Source organism: Capra hircus, chromosome 7 (genome assembly GCF_001704415.2).
Source record: "Capra hircus breed San Clemente chromosome 7, ASM170441v1, whole genome shotgun sequence".
NCBI classification, from domain to species: Eukaryota; Metazoa; Chordata; class Mammalia; order Artiodactyla; family Bovidae; genus Capra; species Capra hircus.
In genome coordinates, this window is record NC_030814.1 from 14,115,570 (window position 1) to 14,138,358 (window position 22,789).

General features: G+C 39.9%; 1 protein-coding gene across 2 annotated transcripts in view; it reads right to left on the reverse strand.

Annotated features, from left to right (window-relative positions):
* Positions 11,236-22,789, reverse strand: part of LNPEP (leucyl and cystinyl aminopeptidase) — a 106,277-nt gene continuing 94,723 nt past the window's right edge. For both annotated transcript variants that reach the window (XM_018050013.1, XM_018050012.1), the window contains exons 16-18: positions 21,126-21,266; positions 20,161-20,242; positions 11,236-19,571 (exon numbers count right to left, since the gene is read on the reverse strand). In XM_018050013.1, coding sequence (XP_017905502.1) covers positions 19,440-19,571; positions 20,161-20,242; positions 21,126-21,266 — 355 coding nt within the window. In that variant the 3' untranslated portion in view covers positions 11,236-19,439. The remainder of the gene's footprint in view (positions 19,572-20,160; positions 20,243-21,125; positions 21,267-22,789) is intronic.

Genomic DNA, 22,789 nt, shown 5'->3' on the forward strand with positions numbered 1-22,789 from the left:
GTCCCCTCCTTCCCTCTTAGAAATACTCCGTCAGAGCTTTCTGAGGGGATGCCTTCCCAGACTCCAGTCCTCAGTACGAAATATAGTTCTACATTTTTAAGTTGTGTGTGTGTGTGTGTGTGTGTTTTTCCAGTTGACAGTTTTGGCAACCAACCAACAAAGAGATCCAGAACAGACTTCTCTCCCTCTCTTTAACTCTACAAGAAAAGGGAGCATTGGTATCAGCAGAGGCCCCCTTATCCTGTGTACCCTTCCTCAAAAAGTCTAGATGAGTTTAGATGAGTCTCTCTTAGGTCTCAGATACCTGGTTATTAGCTGATGAGATTTTGTCATTGTTGTTCAGTCACTAAGTTATGTCCGACTCTTTGTGACTTCAGGGACTGGAGCACTCCAGGGCCTCCTGTCTTCCACTATCTCCCAGAGTTTGCTTAGATTCATGACTTTTTTTCTTTTTTAAATTCATGACCATTGAGTTGGCGATGCTATCTAACCATCTCATCCTCTGCTGCCTCTTCTCCTTCTGCCCTCAATCTTTCCCAGCATCAGGGTCTTTTCCAGAGTCAGCTCTTGACATCAGATGGCCTAAGTGTGGGAGCTTCAGCAGCAGTCCTCCCACTGAATAGTCAGGGTTGACTTCCTTTAGGATAGACTGGTTTGAACTCCTTGCAGTCTAAGGGACTCTGAAGTGTCTTCTCTAGCACTACAATTTGAAAGCATCAATTCTTCAGCACTCAGCCTTTTTTGGACTTCCTTTGTGGCTCAGACAGTGAAGAATATGTCTACAATGCAGGAGAAAGTGAGAGTGAAAGTAAAGTCGCTCAGTCGTGTCTGACTCTTTGCAACCCCATGGACTATAGCCTATTAGGTTCCTCCATCCATGGGATTTTCCAGGCAAGAGTACTGGAGTGGGTTGCCATTTCCTTCTCCAGTGGATTTTCCCGACCCAGGAATTGAACCCAGGTCTCTCGCATTGCAGGCAGACACGTTACCCTCTGAGCCACCAATGCAGGAGACCCGTATTCAATCCCTGGGTCAGGAAAATCCCCTGGAGAAGGGCATGGCAATGCACTCCAGTATTCTTGCCTGGAGAACTCCATGGACAGCGGAGTCTGGCAGGTTACAGTCTATGGGGTCACAAAGAGTTGGACATGACTGACCAACTAACGTACAAACACACAGCCTTCTTTATGGTCCAACTCTCACATCCATACATGACTACTGGAAAAATCATAGCTTTGACTGTACCGACCTTTGCTGGCAAAGTGATGTCTCTGCTCTTTAATACATTGTCTAGGTTGGTCATAGCTTTCCTTCCAAGGAGCAAGATACTAAGTTTTATTTGGTGGTGGTTCAACTCCTCCCTGAAGAAGCAGGTTTTCTTAGAACCTTACTTGCAAGAAGAGATACCTGGCTTAACCTCCATTGAAAGACACTAGGAAGATTTACTATGTACATACAGAACTTAAACTTCCAGTACTTAACAGGAAATTAAAGGAAATCTTGCCCTTAAGATGGCCAAATTGAGATTCTTTAGAGGTTACAGAATTAATTTTTGTGTGTGTGCGTAGCTAGAGAAAATCTGGCTGGATAAAACATCTTTTCACAATTCTGTCCTTAAAGTAACAAAAGCCTTTCTAGGAAGGACTTGCTTTTTTCTCCCTGTATGTTTGAGATATAGACATTCCACCTGAACTTAGGCACCCCTCCTCGCAATCCCCCTTCCCGCCTGCTCTGGTTTGAGACCTGGGTCTCTTATCCAGAAGGCACACATTTGGTGTACATTTGGCAGCCAGTTGAATAGACTGGAATTCTGAGCTGGACTTCTGTCCAGCTGTGCTGGCTCTCAAGGATGTTCGTCATAAGGGCCCCAGCCCTCGGTCATCTTCCACTTCATTCTGCTTGCCTATACAGTGATGGCCCCTCACTTTCTTAGACTTTGGGGAAGTAACCTTTGTAGATGTTGTGAAGGCTGCATGCTTAGCACTCCCTTGTGGGAACACGCCTTGCATCTTATTGGTGTGAGTTGCTATGAAGATACTACTTGTCAGTGGCCAGGTGATGGACCCTTTAAATTGGAGAAGGTTTTACATTGGTAAATATTTAGAGAGCTCTCATTTTAAACAGCTGTTTTATTGGTACCTTTGCGGGGTGGTGGTGGTGGGGTGTGGAAATTAGAAGGTTTTACATATATGTGTTTGTGTGTGAGTGCTCATTCATGTCCAAATCTTTGTGACCCCATGGACTGTAGCCCACCAGGCTCTTCTGTCCATCGGACTTCCCAGAAAGCCAGCAAGAACACTGGAGACACACACACACACACACACACACACACACACACACACATGCGCGCGCACACACGTATATAACCTAGAAACTCCCTTAGTTTAAAATAAGCAAAATTTGGGAAACTTTTTTTTGTGCTCTAGACGTCCTCTAAGTGAGTCTTACAGTTGCTAATAAAACATGAGATTGTTAATTAACAGGGAAGTAAGAAACTGGTGGAAAGTCTAGACTTCTTGCCAACAAGTGGACATTTTGAAGGGACTTGTTCCAAAAGGATTAAAAAAAAAATCTTCAGGTAGTTCTCAAGAAATGGGGTAGATAAAACAGGTATTAATAGGATTAAAACAAAGGTTTGATACAACACTACCTAATGCTAGGGAACAATAAGGGGTCCCTTTGTTCCATTTAACCTTGAAGGGACCCAACCAAGTCTATTGTGTTTACCTTAAACAGTATATATATATTTAGCAGACTGGAAAAAATTACACTGAGATACCTGACCGGCAATTGCTTGTGGCAACGTTAGGCCAGCTAATCAAGTTAAAAGATTAAGAAGGCCCGCGCCTCACTGGGAACCTCAAAGCCTTTTTACAAAAAAAGTAGATAAAATGGCTGGAGGATAAACAGGAAAGCTTCTGGGACTCCTAGTAAGAGCAAGGCTTATTGATGATGGGGTCCTTGTGAAACCTGAAGTTCAAGGTCTAAAACTGAGATGAAAGTTTCCAAAAATTGGTGTATTTCCATGGGCTTTACATGACATGGTTACATCGCCTGTGCCTAATTAGATCGTGTGATAGACATTGATTCTCACTGGGGAATGTGTCCCCTGCCTACTTTAAGATGGGGCATATACATCTACCCCAAGGTAATATAAATTAAACATACTAGCAGAAACTGGTAGTGTTACCTAAGCCCACAAAATATTAGAAACTGGAAGCTAATACTCTGGGGTTCATAAAAACAATAATAGTTTTTTTTTTTTGCTCTGAGTTTGACTTGTTCCCTCAGCGAGTCTTTGTTGAATACCTTGTGCAAACTTCTGAAGCCCTAAAGAACTGAACCCTAAAATTCTAGAATGTGGAATTCCTGATTTTCAGTGTAGTTGGAAATCTTATTCATTAAAAAAAAAAAGAAGAAAAGAAAAAACTAAAGAAAATGTAGCTGGGCAAATCGATCTTTTTATACCATTTAGTTGGCAAATCGATTCTTAGCAGAGTTAAAAGCAACTGTCTAGCAGATTTCAACAAATCAAAAATTTAAGTACAGTCCACAATGACTTGAGACTGAGCCTGATTACCTCAATCAGATGGAATCTGAAACCAAAGGGAAAAAAGGAGGGGAGAGAGGAAGCCTTTTTAAACTCAAACCTCTGAAAAAATCTCCCTCATCAAAAGCAAATTCACAGCTTCATTAAGGATTTGTCATAGACAAATACAAATCTTAAGTCTTTTCCACAAATAGTAAAGCCTTAATCATCTGAGTAAATAAACTTATTTCACTGTTATAAACTAGTAAGTTTATATTGTAATGCCTGACTCATAACTAAGATTTTAAAGCTCTAAGATCTCTAGTTATGTCTGTTTATGTCTGTGCAAATTATTCATATGCCTCTATCTCCAGATAGGATTCCCAAAATTTATAAAAGTGATCTAATTTACTTAAAAGTGTTTGCAAATTAAATATTTCTAAGTATGAAGAAAACTGGCCAGATAGAATTTTAGGTTCATGTAATCCAGCAAATACTAATATCTGGTATTAAAGCTAGCTTAAGCTTGTTGGCTTAACCAATAGACCTATCTTATTTTTATTGTACCTAGGTGTTTTGAAGATCAGTAAGTTAATTATGTCTGTTGCAAAGTTTGTCAGTAAGCAGAATTAACCTGGTGTATTGTTTTTGCAAGTTATAAAATATAAATAAGAGTGTTCTGGTGAACTCTTTAGGAATAATGTTTTGGATCTACTTAAAATACTTTCTCCAGATTTTTGGTAACTTGAAACTTTAGAACTTTGCTAAGGTAAACGGTGGAACTCACTGAATATCCAGATTATTTCAAGTGAGATAAAATCCTGGAACATTAATTGCTGAAAACTAAAGATGTTTGATTATTAGACACATGTTGTAGCACGTTGAGGAGATACTCTATGAGAAAGCGCATGCTTTTAGAGGTTACAGAAAAGTTCATAAGTTTACCAATCAAGAAATACTGGTGTGTTCATAATTGCTTGCTTCTTAGTTTTCACTAGAAATCAAGGTTTTTAAGGATTGGGAGTTAAGCTACTGGAAATAAAGGAAATATTTTAGTATGCAAGGAAAGTAGGATGTGTGTTTTCAGCAAAAGAAAGTATGAGGAATGGAAATGTATTGTGTTAAGGGAAAAGAGATTTTTGCCCTAAAGCTGATTAATTCTAAATGCAAAAGAAAAATGAAGAATAAACTAAATAGGTACAGAAAATTGTGCAAAGATTGTGGAAGGGGAGGACTGAGAACAGTTTTGCACATGATTAGGCTGAGACTGGATTAAATTTAATTAGGTAAGTGAACTTTGTAATTCAAGGTAGATTGGTGCAGGGCTGGAGTTTCCTCTTCTGTTAAGAGGGAAAAGCTTTCTGGAAATGTTAGGCTACTTTTGATACACGATTATGAGTTTGTCTTCTAAATGATTTGTATTTACCTTAAAAATCTTTTGTCTCTCTTTGGTTGAATAAGTATTGTTTCAGTGACCTATGATTTTATTTGATAGTGTTTTAATGATCTGATAGTGTTTTAAAACTTTGATGTCTCTTACAAACTTGCCTAAGTGAAATTCTAACCAAAATTCTTCTGACCTGTAGCTAACTTTGGGATGCTTCAAAGAGTTCCTGAAATATTCCAAAGACAGATACTAAACTAAATGAATTTATTGGGTATATTACATGGGAAATACAGTCAAGTAAGTGGTGGCAAAATTTTCTTACATGGGTAGATATCATTAATATAGATGCTCCAAAATCTAAATCCTGGTACATCCTGGTATGTTATCAGGTCATAATTCTAGTTCTTAAAATGCTGTATGTCATAGAAATAACCAAGTTTCTTGTCAATTACATTATAGTCTTTAGTCACTTATATTAATAGACAATCATTATTTCACTCAGATGCTTTTATAAAGATCCTCAAGAAGATTCATAAAAAGGACTTTTGGACAAACAAGTTTCTGATGACTTTTATTTCATACTACTAAAATGGGTATGGTTTCAGTGTGTCTGCCCTCTGATGCCCTCTTGCAACACCTACCATCTTACTTGGGTTTCTCTTACCTTGGACGAGGGGTATCTCCTCACCACTGCCCTTCCTGGCCTTTAAAGTGGGATGGCTCCTCTAGGCCTTCCTGCGCCCGCGCAGCCACTGCTCCTTGGACACGGGGTAGCTCCTCCGGGCCGCCGCCCCTGACCTCGGACTTGGGTAGCTCCTCTTGGCCATTCTTGCACTGTCGCAGCCTTGCACTCTCGGCCGCTGCCCCTGACCTCGGACGTGGGGTAACTCCTCTTGGCCGTTGCCCTTCGGACATGGGGTCCACCTGGCTTCTGCCCCTGACCTTGGACTTGGGTAGCTGCTTTCAGCCGCGTTTAGTGCGCCGTCGTGGCCACCCGTGCTGAGTGTGCTATCTAATCACACTAGGACCACAGCCTTGTCTAACTCAATGAAACTAAGCCATGCCCTGTGGGGCCACCCAAGACGAGCGGGCATGGTGGAGAGGTCTGACACAATGTGGTCCACTGGAGAAGGGAATGGCAAATGACTTCAGTATTCTTGCCTTGAGAACCCCATGAACAGTATGAAAAGGCAAAATGATAGGATACTGAAAAAGAACTCCACAGGTCAGTAGGTGCCCAATATGCTACTGGAGATTAGGGGAGAAATAACTCCAGAAAGAATGAAGGGATGGAGCCAAAGCAAAAACAATACCCAGTTGTGGATGTGACTGGTGATAGAAGCAAGGTCCAATGCTGTAAAGAGCAATATTGCATAGGAACCTGGAATGTCAGGTCCATGAATCAAGGCAAATTGGAAGTGGTCAAACAAGAGATGGCAACAGTGAACATCGACATTCTAGGAATCCGCAAACTAAAATGGACTGGAATGGGTGAATTTAACTCAGATGACCATTATATCTACTACTGCAGGCAGGAATCCCTCAGAAGAAATGGAGTAGCCATCGTGGTCAACAAAAGAGTCCAAAATGCAGTACTTGGATGCAATCTCAGAAACAACAGAATGATCTCTGTTCATCTCCAAGGCAAACCATTCAATATCACAGTAATCCAAGTCTATGCCCTAACCAGTAACGCTGAAGAAGCTGAAGTTGAACGGTTCTATGAAGACCTACAAGACCTTTTAGAACTAACACCCAAAAAAGATGTCCTTTTCATTATAGGGGACTGGAATGCAAAAGTAGGAAGTCAAGAAACACCTGGTGTAACAGGCAAATTTGGCCTTGGAATGTGGAATGAAGCAGGGCAAAGGCTAATCGAGTTTTGCCAAGAAAATGCACTGGTCATAGCAAACACCCTCTTCCAACAACACAAGAGAAGACTACACATGGACATCACCAGATGGTCAACACCGAAATCAGACTGATTATATTCTTTGCAGCCAAAGATGGAGAAGCTCTGTATAGTCAACAAAAACAAGACCGGGAGCTGACTGTGGCTCAGTTTATGAACTCCTTATTGCCAATTCAGACTTAAATTGAAGAAAGTATGGAAAACCATTAGACCATTCAGGTATGACCTAAATCAAATACCTTATGATTACACAGTGGAAGTGAGAAATAGATTTAAGGGACTAGATCTGATGGATAGAGTGCCTGATGAACTATGGACGGAGGTTCGTGACATCGTACAGGAGATAGGGATCAAGACCATCCCCACGGAAAAGAAATGCTAAAAAGCAAAATGCCTGTCTGGGGAGGCCTTACAAATAGCTGTGAAAAGAAGAGAAGTGAAAAGCAACGGAGAAAAGGAAAGATATAAGCATCTGAATGCAGAGTTCCAAAGAATAGCAAGAAGAGACAAGAAAGCCTTCCTCAGTGATCAATGCAAAGAAATAGAGGAAAAGAACAGAATGGGAAAGACTAGGGATCTCTTCAAGAAAATTAGAGACACCAAGGGAACATTTCATGCAAAGATGGGCTCGATAAAGGACAGAAATGGTATGGACCTAACAGAAGCAGAAGATATTAAGAAGAGGTGGCAAGAATACACAGAAGAACTGTACAAAAAAGATCTTCATGACTCGGATAATCACGATGGTGTGATCACTCATCTAGAGCCAGACATCCTGGAATGTGAAGTCAAGTGGGCCTTAGAAAGCATCACTACGAACAAAGCTAGTGGAGGTGATGGAATTCCAGTGGAGCTATTTCAAATCCTGAAAGATGATGCTGTGAAAGTGCTGCACTCAATATGCCAGCAAATCCGGAAAACTCTGCAGTGGCCACAGGACTGGAAAAGGTCAGTTTTCATCCCAATGCCAAAGAATGCGCAAACTACCACACAATTGCACTCATGTCACATGCTAGTAAAGTAATGCTCAAAATTCTCCAAGCCAGGCTTCAGCAATACGTGAACCGTGAACTCCCTGATGTTCAAGCTGGTTTTAGAAAAGGCAGAGGAACCAGAGATCAAATTGCCAATATCCGCTGGATCATGGAAAAAGCAAGAGAGTTCCAGAAAAACATCTATTTCTGCTTTATTGACTATGCCAAAGCCTTTGACTGTGTGCATCACAATAAACTATGGAAAATTCTGAAAGAGATGGGAATACCAGACCACCTGACCTGCCTCTTAGAAATCTGTATGCAGGTCAGGAAGCAACAGTTAGAACTGGACATGGAACAACAGACTGGTTCCAAATAGGAAAAGGAGTACGTCAAGGCTGTATATTGTCACCCTGCTTATTTAACTTATATGCGGAGTACATCATGAGAAACTGGACTGGAAGAAACACAAGCTGGAATCAAGATTGCTGGGAGAAATATCAATCACCTCAGATATGCAGATGACACCACCCTTATGGCAGAAAGTGAAGAGGAACTCAAAAGCCTCTTGATGAAAGTGAAAGAGGAGAGTGAAAAAGTTGGCTTAAAGCTCAACATTCAGAAAATGAAGATCATGGCATCTGGTCCCATCACTTCATGGGAAATAGATGGGGAAACAGTGGAAACAGTGTCAGACTTTATTTTTTTGGGCTCCAAAATCACTGCAGATGGTGACTGCAGCCATGAAATTAAAAGACGCTTACTCCTTGGAAGGAAAGTTATGACCAACATAGATAGCATATTCAAAAGCAGAGACATTTCTTGCTGACTAAGGTCCGTCTAGTCAAGGCTATGGTTTTTCCTGTGGTCATGTATGGATGTGAGAATTGGACTGTGAAGAAAGCTGAGTGCCGAAGAATTGATGCTTTTGAACTGTGGTGTTGGAGAAGAGTCTTGAGAGTCCCTTGGACTGCAAGGAGATCCAACCAGTCCAATCTGAAGGAGATCAGCCGTAGGATTTCTTTGGAAGGAATCATGCTAAAGCTGAAACTCCAGTATTTTGGCCATCTCATGCAAAGAGTTGACTCATTGGAAGAGTCTGATGCTGGGAGGGATTGGGGGCAGGAGGAGAAGGGGACGACAGAGGATGAGATGGCTGGATAGCATCACTGACTCGATGGACGTGAGTCTGAGTTAACTCCGGGAGTTGATGATGGACAGGGAGGCCTGGCGTGCTGGGATTCATGGGGTCACAAAGAGTCAGACACGACTGAGCGACTTAACTTAACTAAAATGGGTAAGAAATTAATGGAAAAACCTGACCTCACCCAGATCAACAGGAATTATGAGCAATAAATGATTTATAGTTTTATGATTCTTTTTTTCTAAAACACTGCCTTTTAATCTTTTTCAGAAAGACTTTCTTATGTTTTGACCTGCAACAAGTTGGTAACCGTTATCTTCATTTACAAAAGGTATGATTTAACTCTACTTGATCCCTTTTGAATTTTTCTTCTCCAGCTGCTTCCCCTGTAGACTTGATGACTTACTGTGACCAGATCACATCCAGTTTACCTCAATTATTGTTTTAATCTGTCCTCTTGTTTCTCCAGCTATTTATGCCTTGTCTCTACCTGCTCTACTATGATTTTATTAATGATACTAGCTGTATTTACTCATATCCCTTCTGTAAGATGAGCTTCGCTGGTGGCTCAGATGGTAAAGAATCCACCTGCAATGCAGGAGACCTGGGTTCGATCCCTGGGTTGGGAAAATGGTTTTCTGTTGCATTTTGCAATGTTAACCCATCCTCTGACAAACCTAATGATGCCTGAACGTCTTGAGGCAGTTGATCAAATATAACTCTACCCAGAATAACTGTAATGGTGCAACTGTAGAAATGGAGAGAAGCAACACGGGAAATTTTTCCTGGGTCGTAATTCCTAGTGCTGTGGGAAAATTGGTCATGAAATGTCTCCCATTTATGACCACAAGGAGGTGCTATGGACAAAAAAGTTGCCCGTCATTTCAGTAATCAGTGAATTAGCCCCACCATCAAGCCCTCAGCCTCTGCACCTGCCCCCAACAGTGTACCATGAGGGTAATTTAGAAATGAGAAAAACAGGATCCTAGCGTGGATAAAATACATATCAAAGGAATTTCAATGAGCTCACTCTTTCCATATATAGAAAGGCACTAAAATCTCTTAACTTGGTATCTTTTGTGTGTGTGATTCACAGTAACTGTTTGATATTCAACCACATATTTTCAGCAAAAATGCAAAAACTCCAGTATATCCTGGCCCCTCCCTTACCTTTTTGGAACAGTTTGTTAGAACTGTGAGGCTGCTTTCCTGGACTGTTGTCCTCAAATAAAACATAATTCTCAACGTATAGATGATGCATTTATGTCAGTTAGCCTCTATAAATTCCACTGGAATAAAAACATTTTTTCTATAAGGTTAGCCAAAAAGTCTGTTCAAGTCTTTCAAATATGAATGAACTTTTTGGCCAACCCAATATATCTATAATGGGTTTTATTTCAATTTTTACTGTGCATGTCTGTGAACAAAGTATCAGAAATTGAACTAGTAGCTTCTGCGCAAAAATCTTTTAATTTCTAAGAGAATTCACCCAATAATTATTAATGGTAATAACTTTTTTAACTTTTGTCCTTTTTTTTTTTTCTTTAGAAGGCAGCACCCTGCAACGTGTGGGATCTTAGTTCCCTAACCAGGGACTGAACCCGTGGCTCTGCATTGGACGTGCAGAGTCTGAACTACTGGACCACCAGGTAAGTTCTGGTGATATTTTAAAAGTGTATTGCTTCAATGTGTATTTTTGTATGCCCAGAAATAGTGTCTTAATTCTTTTACCCCAAACTCTGCCTCAAAATGCCTAACTTTAAGTGCTAACAATTTACACAGAAGAATACTGGTTCTAATTCCAACACCAGAGAGCCTAAGATATTCTCAGTTCTCTCCCAAGAATCTTTATGGGAATTAAAACAAAGAACTTCTTACTGTAGATCTGACCAAATGGCTACTCAAGTGACCTGTGTATTTATGAGAATCATTTCATCCTAAAATACTTCCACTACATGGAGGGCATCCACGGAAAACTTTAACCCCACTCCACCCCAGTGAGTGCTTAGCAGTGTCTGGAGATATTTTTGGCTGTCTCACTGGGGGTAGAGGAGTTTCTATTTGCATTAGAGACCAGGGATGTTGGTAATCATCATACAATACCCAGGACAGTCCAACATGGCATTAATGAGTCTGTGAACCCTTGAGTTACACGTAGTAAAGATACCGCAACACTGGTGAGATAGGAAACGCTGCAAAAGACAATGAATATGGTTCCCGTTCTGGTACAGCTGAGATGATAAACCACTTTATATGTACTTTTTAAAAATGAAAATGGTCTACACAATATTTATATTTAAATACTTTTATTTTTATTTCACAAAAAAAGCAACAGTGTTTGCAGGTACACATGCCTTTCAGTCAGTGCTGGTCATATGCAAAACAAGGTATCGGAAGTATAAAGAAAAATAAGCCTTTTCCCTTTACAAGTGACAAAACACAATTTGCATATATAATATTATATATATACATACTATTTTCAAAATCTTTCACAAAAGACAAGATTATGATACAAATTTAGAATTCTACCCACAAGCTCAGATTCAAGAAATTGGAGATCTCTGTAAGTGTTTAAATACAAAAATGTGATACCTTTACAAGTTTTGAAGTAACTACTTTTCAAAGTGTTTGAGAGACTATTCTTCACAGCAACACGGAACACTTGGCTTTAATCAAGAAAGCTGTAAGATCCAGTTTTGTCTCAATGTGAGTTTGTTGATTAATGCAAATGTCCCAATTCTGCTGTAATCGTCACTTTGTACACATGAATATGTTACTGAACTGATGCTTACTACACTTCAAGTTCTGGAGCATTTCATTCAGCTAAGCCCTGACGTTTACTTCCTTTGAAGTATTTCAAATTAAGAACTGTTGAGAAGTACCACTAAATATGACCATGACTAACTCCAAAAAGATGCTCCCTTTTATTTATGGTCAAAGTTAAATGTGGCATGAATAAACTTTTATTTTCCGTACAACAGCAGGTATAAGTAACAGCAAAGTATAAGCAAATTTTTCATCACTAGAACCTGAGAGTCTGATATGGTGAATAACATCTCTTTGCAAATTTTCTAGGAGTCCTACCGTTCAATGTTTCTATAACAGTATGGCAAATCTTCAGCATTATATTGGTTATAAATTGCAGAACAAAAAAAAAACAGTGCTCAGAAGGGAGGGAAGAGAGGGATGGATGGATTTTCCACATGCATTTTCTTTGCGACAGATAAATACGGAGTCGTGACATTTACCATGTGGTGGATGAACAGTCAATGTGAAATATCACTGAAGAATGCTGAAAGTTCACACACAGGTCTGGATGTATGAAATGCATGCAAAGACATAGAGCTAAAAAGGCAACATGGGCTCACATTTCCGAGGACACTTGAAGATAACAGCTAACAGTGCAAGCACGGAAGACAAAAAGGAAAAATGAACAGGAATGCTTCAGCTAGTGGAGAAGGGAGAGGAGACGGATGCAGCCAAGCAGAAGAGCTCTGGGGAGGAAAGGGCCAACTCGCCCTCCCATGTGCAAGGCATTGGGAGTCAAAGAGCTTGCCACCCCAATTCTTCTTGAATTAGTTTTGGGGCCTATGTTGTCATTTACTAGAATGATGGCAATAACTCAAAAAGATTCACTCCAAAACCCAAAATGATTTCTACCGAGTACAGAAGAATATGTAACTGATGGAACTGGAGCCAACTGAGTTAGAATCCAGGGCCTCAGAAAGGAGCTACTCTCAAGGGTCTTCAAATGAGTTTGAATGAGTGCTGCTGAGAGATGAACAGCAAAAAAATTTAACCACGCCTGAATTGCCAAAGAACAGGTCGCTCCCTTCCTACCATTTCATTCAGTGCGAGTCAACCTGAGACCTGCTAGATGTGATTAGCTCTCACAACTCACCCGTATCCAAGCGTCTTCTCCCATCTTACGGGCTACATGCCTGGTGCCATTAGTTATACCACCTCAGTGCTACACCTTTAGCTCAGATGGCAAGGATCTGGTGGGACATTTTTTATTAGATACACTCAGAGCCCCGCAAGGGACTATTCAAGGAAAATAATGGGGGAAGAAAAGAAGCAAATCATGTATGTGCATGTATACATTTACATCTTCAAAGGCATATATCTGAGAGAATAAAAACAGCCACAAAATAGTAACTATACTGGCTCCAGCTGAAGGAGCAAATATGTGGGAAAGGAAGAAAGTAACCTGCTCATCCCGGGGAGCCAATTTTCATCAGTTCCCTACATAGCCATGTAAAGGACTAAACACAGAATAAAGCAACAAATGAAAACATTCATGAAGAACATTCCCCTGCCAAAAATATAAATCTCTATAAAACAAGCGAACATGCAACTCTTCTACTTGCTGTTACCACACAGGCAACAAGGGGAAGGGGAGAAGGGGAGGATGTCAGACACTTCTCCTCAATTTGCATTTGGTAACTTGACATCCACCCAAAGGACTAGGTATAAAATCAGTAACATGGAAACAGTTATATACACTTTTAAAAAGGGCATACCCCATCCCTTCCCACTAACTACTACCCACCCAATAATTCCTCCCTCCAAAAAAAAAAAAAAGATTTCTAAATTGTTGAACTACTGCCCATGTAGGCAGTCAGGGAAGGGAGTAGAGGAGATTTATCATACATCTGGACCTCCATGTTTCATTATGTACCTACAGATCCCAGCAAAGGACTGTGTACTAAATGAAATAACACACAAAATGTAGCAAACATTTATACATTAAAAAGTATATATATGTGTACACTCACACACACACAGACCTCTCCCATCCCTACCTCTCCAAAAGCAGAGGCCAAACATCTATTCCTCTGCCACTGCCCAGTGAGGGAAAGGGAGCAGGGAGATCTTTTATAGAATCAATCTCAACTTTCATAAAGTTCTAAAACAGTCATGCAAAAGACTGGATTCAAGATGAAATGAACACCAAAAGAGGCAGAAACATTTGTATACACTTAAAAATTTATATATCTTGCCTAACAAGCTCATCCCCCATTAAAAACCTCAAAAACAAACAACAGAAAACCAAATCCTCAAGTATTCCTACACTACACTACCGGTATACACAGACTACAGGAGAAGGATCGGGGGTGGGGATTTATTACACCCCGATCTGGACCTCTGCATTATATTTGATATTTAGGAGTCACAAAAGACACTAGGCTTGAAATGAAAGCGCAAATAAATGCAGCAAACGTTTATACACACACACAAAAGCAAACCCAGAAAAAGCTTCACCGCTCTGCGCCCCACAAAAAATTCTTCCAAAAACTATGCTACTAGTCATTGCCTAGACAAGGCAATAAGGGAAGGGGAGAGGAGGAGATTTTTTTTCATAGAATGAACCTTAATTTTCATCATGTACCTAAGAATCCATGCAAAGGTTTAGGTACAAAATGAAGTAACAGGAAAAAAAAAAAGGAACACAAACATTTATATACATTTTAAAAAGTATATATCCCTATGCTCCCAGGCAAGGGAGTGATAGAGGTAAAAATAATCTAGACTGCTCTACAAACATTACCCACAGTGGCGACAAGGAAAGGGGAAGACAGAAGATTTTCCTACATCCATACCTCCACATCTTGTTAGGGACCTACACATCCAAGCAAGGGATAAGTACAAAATGGAATAACATGATATTGAAACAACCACTGTATATATACAGATTTCAAAAGAATATATCCCGCCTCAGTCCCTTCCCAGCCCCGTCCCCTGCAAAATTCTAAAAGCCCAAACTACTTTAAAACTATTGACTACATGGATAAAAAGGAAAAGGAGGGAAGACTGCTCTATATCCAGAACTCTGTGGTTCATTAGCAACCTACCAGTGCAAGCGAAGGAGGGTGAGTGAGTGAAAGTCACTCAGTTGTGTCCAACTCTTTGCGACCCCATGGACTGTAGCCTGCCAGGCTTCTCTGTCCATGGAATTCTCTAGGCCAGATTACTGGAGTGGGGAGCCATTCCACACTCCAGGGGATCTTAACCCAGGAATCAAACCCAGGTCCCCTGCATTGCAGGCAGATTCTTTACCAGCTGAGCCATCAGGGAAACCCCCAAGTGAAGGGCTGTGTATCAAATGAAATACTATAATAAGGAAGTAAAAAACATGAGTATATATTTTAAAAGCATTTACCCTAATACCCACAAAAGAGCCCCTGAAACTAATCAACTACTCTACTAGCCATTGCCCTCTCAGGCAACACGGGAAGGGGTCAAGAGGAGATTGTCATACATGTGGACCTCCACGTCTCATTAGGTACTTTCACGTCCTATGAAAAGGACGTAGTACGAAATGATTAGTTATAATACAAAGTTATAGATTTATTTATATACATTAAGTACATACCCCACTGTCTCCCACCTCACAAAACAAAAACTACTCTAGCTACTGCCCAAAAAGGCAGTAAGGAAAAGAAAGAGGAGATCTCTCATACTCTGAATCTCCATTTTCATTAAGTACATATGCATTCATGCAAAGCAACACACCTAAAATGAAATATTAAAAAGTAGCATAACACTTATATACACTTGAAAAAAAGAAAATACAACCCTCCCCCATCTCTGCCCCCAAGAACAGACTAGATCAAGACAACAGAAACTGCAACTACTCACTTAACGTCCATCCAGGCAATAAGGAGAGGGGCAGATAAAACATTCCTCCAACTTTGGGACCTTCACGGTTCATTAGATCTCTACTTATCCGTGAGGAGGATGAAGGAAATACAAAATCAAACACCCACAAACTAGTGATTTAGATACATTTTAAAAAATACACACTCTGCTCTTCTCCCACTGTGGCCATCTCCTTCCAAAGAAGGAAATCAAGTAACTACTCTGTAGCTGTTGCCCAGGCAGGAAAACTTGAAAGGCTAGAAGAGATTTTCACAGGACAATGTCTCTTTCACTTTTCATCAGGATAAACTATACTAAGATGAAAGAATATAAAAACATCAAAACAAATGCATACATTTAAAATGTATATTCCCCTAAAGAACCCTCAAAGAAATCAGTCAACTAGTCTATGAGCTATTGCCCACGCAGGCAACAAGGGAAGGGGAGAAGAGGAGGGTTATCATACTTTCGGACTTCCACTTTCCATTTGGTACTTAGTTGCCAATGAAGAGAATGCAGCACAAAATAAAAAAAAGTAAAACCCAGCAAAAGTGAACACATAGGCTTTATGAAATACAAATGGGGATGTAAGGGAGGAAGAAAAGAGTCAATTCCAATTTTTTTTTAAAAAAGGCAGAGGAGAACTACATTATACCTATGAAATTCAGGTCTTGTTTTGCAAACTCAGCCCAGAAACTGCTGTCTGCACATCTCCTGAGATGCATACACGTTCCCTGCACCCTCATGACAGACACGAGGATTATGTAAATATTCAGCAACCTGACTACAGATTATCTTTCCACGTGCATTAGATTGAGTAGATGCTGAAAAGCCAACTCAGGAACAGGCAATCTATAATCCAACAAACTCAGCACTTAACTTTCATTTCTTCCTTTCCAGTGTTCAGAAAGGATTCTGTTCTGCACCCAGGAAGACTGATGTGGCTCAGTATCCTCTATATACCCAGAACTCTTCTGACAGCTCTGTTTCCACGGTGGCTAAAGTACACGTGAAAACACGAATGGTGAAGAACAGTAGTGTTAAGTGGAGCCTGCGACAGTAAGAAAGTTCGTGAACACCAAAACAGTGGCAAATAACACAAGTTCACTTAAAGAGATTCATATCAAACAAGATGGAGCAAGGCACAAGCTTATGGTAGCTGCTGACACTACTTCAGTTTAATATAGCTAATCAGTTGGTCTTAACAAGCAATTAGATACCAACAAACTGAACTCCCTGGATTTCTAGTTTTGTAGCCTTTCAGATTTCCAAAGCCTAAGCTTTCTTTTCTTCTACAGTTTCAGAGTTCCAATTTTGCGTTTCCTAATAATACGGTATGATGTGTCTTTTTATTAATTCAAGTCGACTCTCTCTCTACAATGAATGTAATGCTTGTCAGACAGTACTGAATTGTGTCATGGATCTGTGTGCTCATATAACAAAGAACCGCTGTGCTTCTATCTGAGTTCTCAGAAATACAGTGGTGAAATAAAATTCTGGGGGGAAAAACTTCAAATGCTCCAACAATACTTATTATACTACATGGTCTAGCCATTATTTAACCTTATATTCCTGACTTAGAGTTGGTTTTTGGAAGCCCTGTATAGATGGGATAGCAGAACATTAAAAAAGTATGGAATTTCACAGGAAAATCTGAGGTGAGGCCTATAAATGAAAAATACAATTGGTATGGATCTGGTATTATGGGAATGAATGGCTTTGAATACAAAGATAGAAATGGATTTTGAGTTACCTCCTTTTTAGCCCATGTTTTGATAAAGTTTTAATTATAACCCCATTCCAGACACACACACTCACAGGAAAGAATGATGTAATTCAAGATAAGATTTGCCATATGTGGAGCTAACAAATATTATAGAAACAATGTGAAGATGGGCAGGTAAAACATAAGAATCTTAAATGATTTTGAGAAGTAGCAAAGTTTAAACTCTGTATCAAAGTGGACTTTAGTAATATGGTTTTAAAAAAAAAAAACCCAGCAACAAAAAATCCTCCAAAATTTTAGTATTTTTCCCCACTCTAAAAATATAAAAACACACTTTCAAATATCGACTAAATTATCATTCATTTACTGAAGCACAAGAGTAGTAAAGACCTACAATCACCCTAGTTTCAAAAAAACATCTTCAGATGATTCTGTGATTCTCAGATAATAGTATTTTCTACTCTAAAATAGAGAGATAAGTGCTGTTTAGAAAACACTAAATTGGGAGAAACACACTAGGGCTAAGAAGGTTATCTTTAGTTTCTATTGCCAGTCTTTTCAATTTTGCTATATAAAAATATTTTCATAAAATAAAATAATTTTATACATAATTCCATATATTCTCACTTGATACCCGCCGAATAAAAAAAGGTGACCTTTCCCATTGTCTGATTCAGTGGAGTGTTTCAAGTGCTGAAAAATGGGTAAATACCCTTTTTATGTAAGTAGGTGTTTTCAAGCAAAATAAAAGTACAATAAATACTAGGAAGAAAGCTTTTCTCCTAAGAATCAAAGAAACACAACAATCTAGGTATAAGTCTGCATAGCTCAAAAAATTCAAGTACAGTATTTCCCCTTTAGAAGGAGTAAAATTGCCATATAGTTTTGGATACTTTCTTTCCTTCCTTGGCCATTCCCTATAATCTGTTAGTTTGGCCATTACAAAAGAAAACTTTGATTTTTCAACTAAAGAAAAGTACTGTTTCTGACTTTAGAAAAAATTCAAAGCCCACCATATTAAAATAAACCTAAATCAAGTTATTCCTATCCACATTCTCTTTATTCCTTTAAGGTATTATGGTGAACTTCAAATAAAAATGTTCAATTTCTCAAAGGCCCTATTTTAAAATATACTTCTAATATGCAACTCTATAATATAAAATGAAAAACCACCCAATGGGTATGATTAAGAGAAAGTGTCTGTGATCTATCATGCCAAAAAGCAACTTAAACAAACTGTAAACTGTAATTCTTAGTAAGAAAGTCATGATAAGAGATACCAGTATTAAAAAAAATGCCATAAATGCAGAAATACTTATTTGTAACACAAGGGATATCTATGGCAGGGAGTGATAAAGGTGTACAGAGATTTGGAGAACACTGGAATTCATAAGTAAAATAATTAACGCTAACTCGGTTTGAAATATTTTCCTGAAAGATGAAAAAGAAGGTGTTAAATATTTGGAAAATCTACTCTTTTGGCCTTGTTATTTAGCTTTACAACAAAAATTTAAAAATTCGGTAGCACCTCACTATTCTTCGGAAAAAAATATAATAGTTATAAACTTTTTCCAGAAAAGAAAGGATTATTCAAAACCCCCAATCAAAGTAGATCTGCACACCTGAGGTCAGTTCTCTATAGCTGCATGATTCGATGACTTCATTACTATCCTTTTTGATGCTAACTTGGAACCACATTCAAATAACATCTATTAACAAGAAGCAACAAATGGCTAACCAACCAGCAGCCTGCAAAGACGGTGGCTCCCATGGTAGCTCTTTCCTTATTTCATGGTGTCAACATTTAGCCAGAAACTGAGGACAGAATTGCAAAACAGATTTTTTTTTTTCCCATTTGAATATCTTCAAAGTAGAAAAATTACCCATTGTTTTTGTAGATGGTTGGCATACAGGTGAATGTAATTTGGTAATAAATAACTACACACTGCCCAAAGACATTTCAGAAAAGACAGATGAAAAAATACAGACTGGCCCTGAGCAAACTAGAACTCCTAAGAGTGCAAACAACTCAGCAGCGATCCTGGTTTCACCTTGGCTTTTGCAAAAGCAGCAGAGGCCCAGTTAACAAGCTCTCTGAACGGGTGATGAGGTACAGGTGTGCGTGCTACAGCCAATATGTCAGGGTTTTAAGATTCTTCTCCACCCACTGCATGTTCAGCTGAATGACTTCCAAAGCCTCCTGGACACAGCGAAGTTGAAAGGTGGCCTCTGACTGATTTTCAAAGAATGCCTGGACCTGTAAGTTGCACACAGAAGTATTTCAAAAGAAGAAAAGAAAGGCATACCGCAGCTTTGAATATCCTTTTCAAATCAGCTTTGACTTAGTGATGGCCGTGCTGATGTGAAGCTGTTTTAAAAAGGAATTCCCCTTACTCCCACAAGGATGAAGTGTTCAAATTTCAAGTGGCGGGGCGGGTGGGTGGTGGGTGGGGGAGCGGGGGGAGAGCGGAAAGGCCAAGTAACAGTAAATAAGTACAGTCTAAAGTTAGGCCTGGGGCCTAATTTTCCCCTCTGAATGGAACTCTTCAAAGACAGTCTAATCGCCAATTAAAAATAAACTTGGCATATGTTGATCTTAATTCAAAAAATCATCTGTATCAGATGGGAGACAATGCAACACTGTTGAGAATGAAGCAGAACTTTTCCTCCTTGCTGTATATACACCCTTTAGGAATAATCCCGTGCAGGATCATTAGCGTTGATGAAGGCAGACAGAGAAGGGACAGGGCTTTGCAGAAGAAGCCACCATCTGACTAAAACTGAGCACTCTGAGGTTTGGCAAAGGGATGGCCTAATCTCTCCGAAAAGCATCTGATGCAACCAACCTCAGATAAATGTGCCTTTGTTGAAAACAGGTGAGTTGATCCAGCAACGATACTTTGTATGGTATAGGACCCCAGATGGAACCTGAAGAAACACAAAGGTAAGGGCAAAAGGCAAAAAAGAATGAGTCAGCTGCTGGTAAGCCTAGTTCCTGAGTGCAAAGGACATGCTTATTGTAAACTCCACATGCCTGAGGCAGAGTAGAGTCCTGCTCCTGGGAACAGTGTGTGTGTGTGGGGGGGGGCGGTTGGGGCATCAGGAGTCACCGCACACACACCTCTCCCAGCAGGCAGGAGACCCAGAGAAATTAACAGCCCATGTTTGCCTCAAAAACAGCATCATACACCCAGAAGGTGTCATTACTGATTTAAAAGGAAAAAATGAGCGACTTGTGCTGTTGAGCTGGGTCTGAGTTTGTAAATGATCCCTTGGTAATGAGGAGGTGTTTTCAACACATGAAACTAAACAGCTATTGTGAAATAGTCCGCGGCCAAGCCAAGTGAGTTGGCTTCCCTGGTGGCCCAGATGGTAAAGCGTCTGCCCGCAATGCGGGAGACCCGGGTTCGATCCCCGGGTTGGGAAGATCCCCTGGAGAAGGAAATGGCAACCCACTCCAGTACTCTTGCCTGGAAATTTCCATGGACTGAGGAACCTGGTAGGCTACAGCCCATGGGGTCGCAAAGAGTCCCTCACAACTGAGCGACTTCACTCACTCAAGCTAAGTGAGCTGGTGCCAAGTAAGGTTGGGCTTGATTAGTACTATTACTTAAAACACCACTGTTAAATTGACTCGCATTAAGGAATGTTGTTTACAAATGTGACTGTTTCTGTGTTCGTTAAACTATCACTGAAGCATTTTCCCTCTCACAGCAAAGCGTGACTCTTCTGAACCAATACAACCCTGGGAACTGCTTTCAGATGCAAGGCTTGCGGATACTGAAAATTAGTAATTGTCTGAGAAACTTACTTCTGTACAAGCTTACTCCAGTTCTCTTTGACAAAATCCCATGCCAGTAAGTGTCCGGGAAAATGCCGGGCCACCGTTCTAATGATAAACGACAGCTTCTGCGTTCGGATGAGATCTCCATCGAGGCTCTTTTTCATTAACCTGGAGAGCAGAGCAGATTGAGCTTCCAAAATAATTATTCATGATGAAGTGATGACTGAATTTAAATTAATACCGGTCTCCTAATTAAAGCTCTGTGGCAATTCAAGAGATACAAGTTTTGGTTCTGTCTAAGCTTCGTTAACAGTGAAAACTAGTCGTGTTTCTAAATGAAGGAAAACCAATGAGATAAACACATAAATACACTGTTACATAGTAATAAATTGTTCTTGACGTAATAAGGACATTTAGGGGAAAAAAAGGACATTTAGGATATAATTTCCAGTAGAATGTATTATAATTCTGAAAACTGGTACTGTTTTTTTCTGTTAAAAACTTTGAGTAGGGAGGTATCTTATTACTCTTAAAACTGGGCTGTCATATAAAAATGAAGATACTTTTCAGAATGCACTCAATAAATTGATACTAACAATTGAATAACAATGTTTGAAATAGGTCATTACTATCTATCCTCATTTTATAGTTTAAGAAGCTGAGGTTATATAATTACCCCAGGGACACAGCTATTGCTAATAAATATAAAAGTTAGGCATTTGAACATAAGCATTTACTATGTGATAATATCTGCTTATATGAGAACACACATACCCCTAAAAGAATGCAGCAATATTTTTAACAGGAAAAAACCCCAACTGCTCATCAAGACATGATGGGTTGAATAAACTATGATAGGAGCCATATTATGGAATAATACACAGCTATAAAAAAAATGGGAGTAGGCTTTGCAGCAAATCTCAAGGACTGATCATTCACTAAAACGAATGTCACAAAACACTGGGCAGAGAATAAAGCAGCAAGTACACAGACCCGGACTGACAGTGTTAACAGAGGAGGGGATAAGAACAGAGGTGAAGGGTCAAACAAGAGGTCGTTTTATGTGTTGCTCCATTTCTTAGGTACTGTTTAAAGACTTTAGGGTGGAAATTTATCAGCACATTCCTGGTCTAAAACAAAATTATTCCTGATTTAAAAACAAACCTTTCTCTGTTTGCCTGGCTACTACTTTCAAGAAAGTGACCATTCACAGTGCATCCTTTGGAAAGTGGGTCTGGGCAGCTTCTGAAGCCATCTCGGGGACACTATGATTTATCTGAGCAAAACTGCACAAGCGAAGCAACAAGGCCCCAGCGCCTCCGTCCACCCCTTTCCGGGCACTGACTTTGAAGACGCTTCCAGTGTCTCTTGGCAACTCAGGGTGCCTTTCCCCGGTTCTTCCTGAGGGGACACCTACTCACTGCCCTTCTTTCCTCACATGAGCCTTCCAGTCCCAGGTCGTCATCAGCTGAGAAATTCAAGAGTCTGGCAGATTCACATAAAGGTGTAACCTGTAAGCTTTTTAGTAGTACCTTTTTCCTGAAGTGCCTGCATTTTCAAAGAGACGGCTGGGACAGAACCATGCCTTTGCCCAGAAAGAATGAAGCTAGGTGTGGAATTAAAGACAATGAGCCAAGGGAAGGAAGACATTTTTAATTCCACACCTAGCAGGGCTGTGACTCTTGGCATCT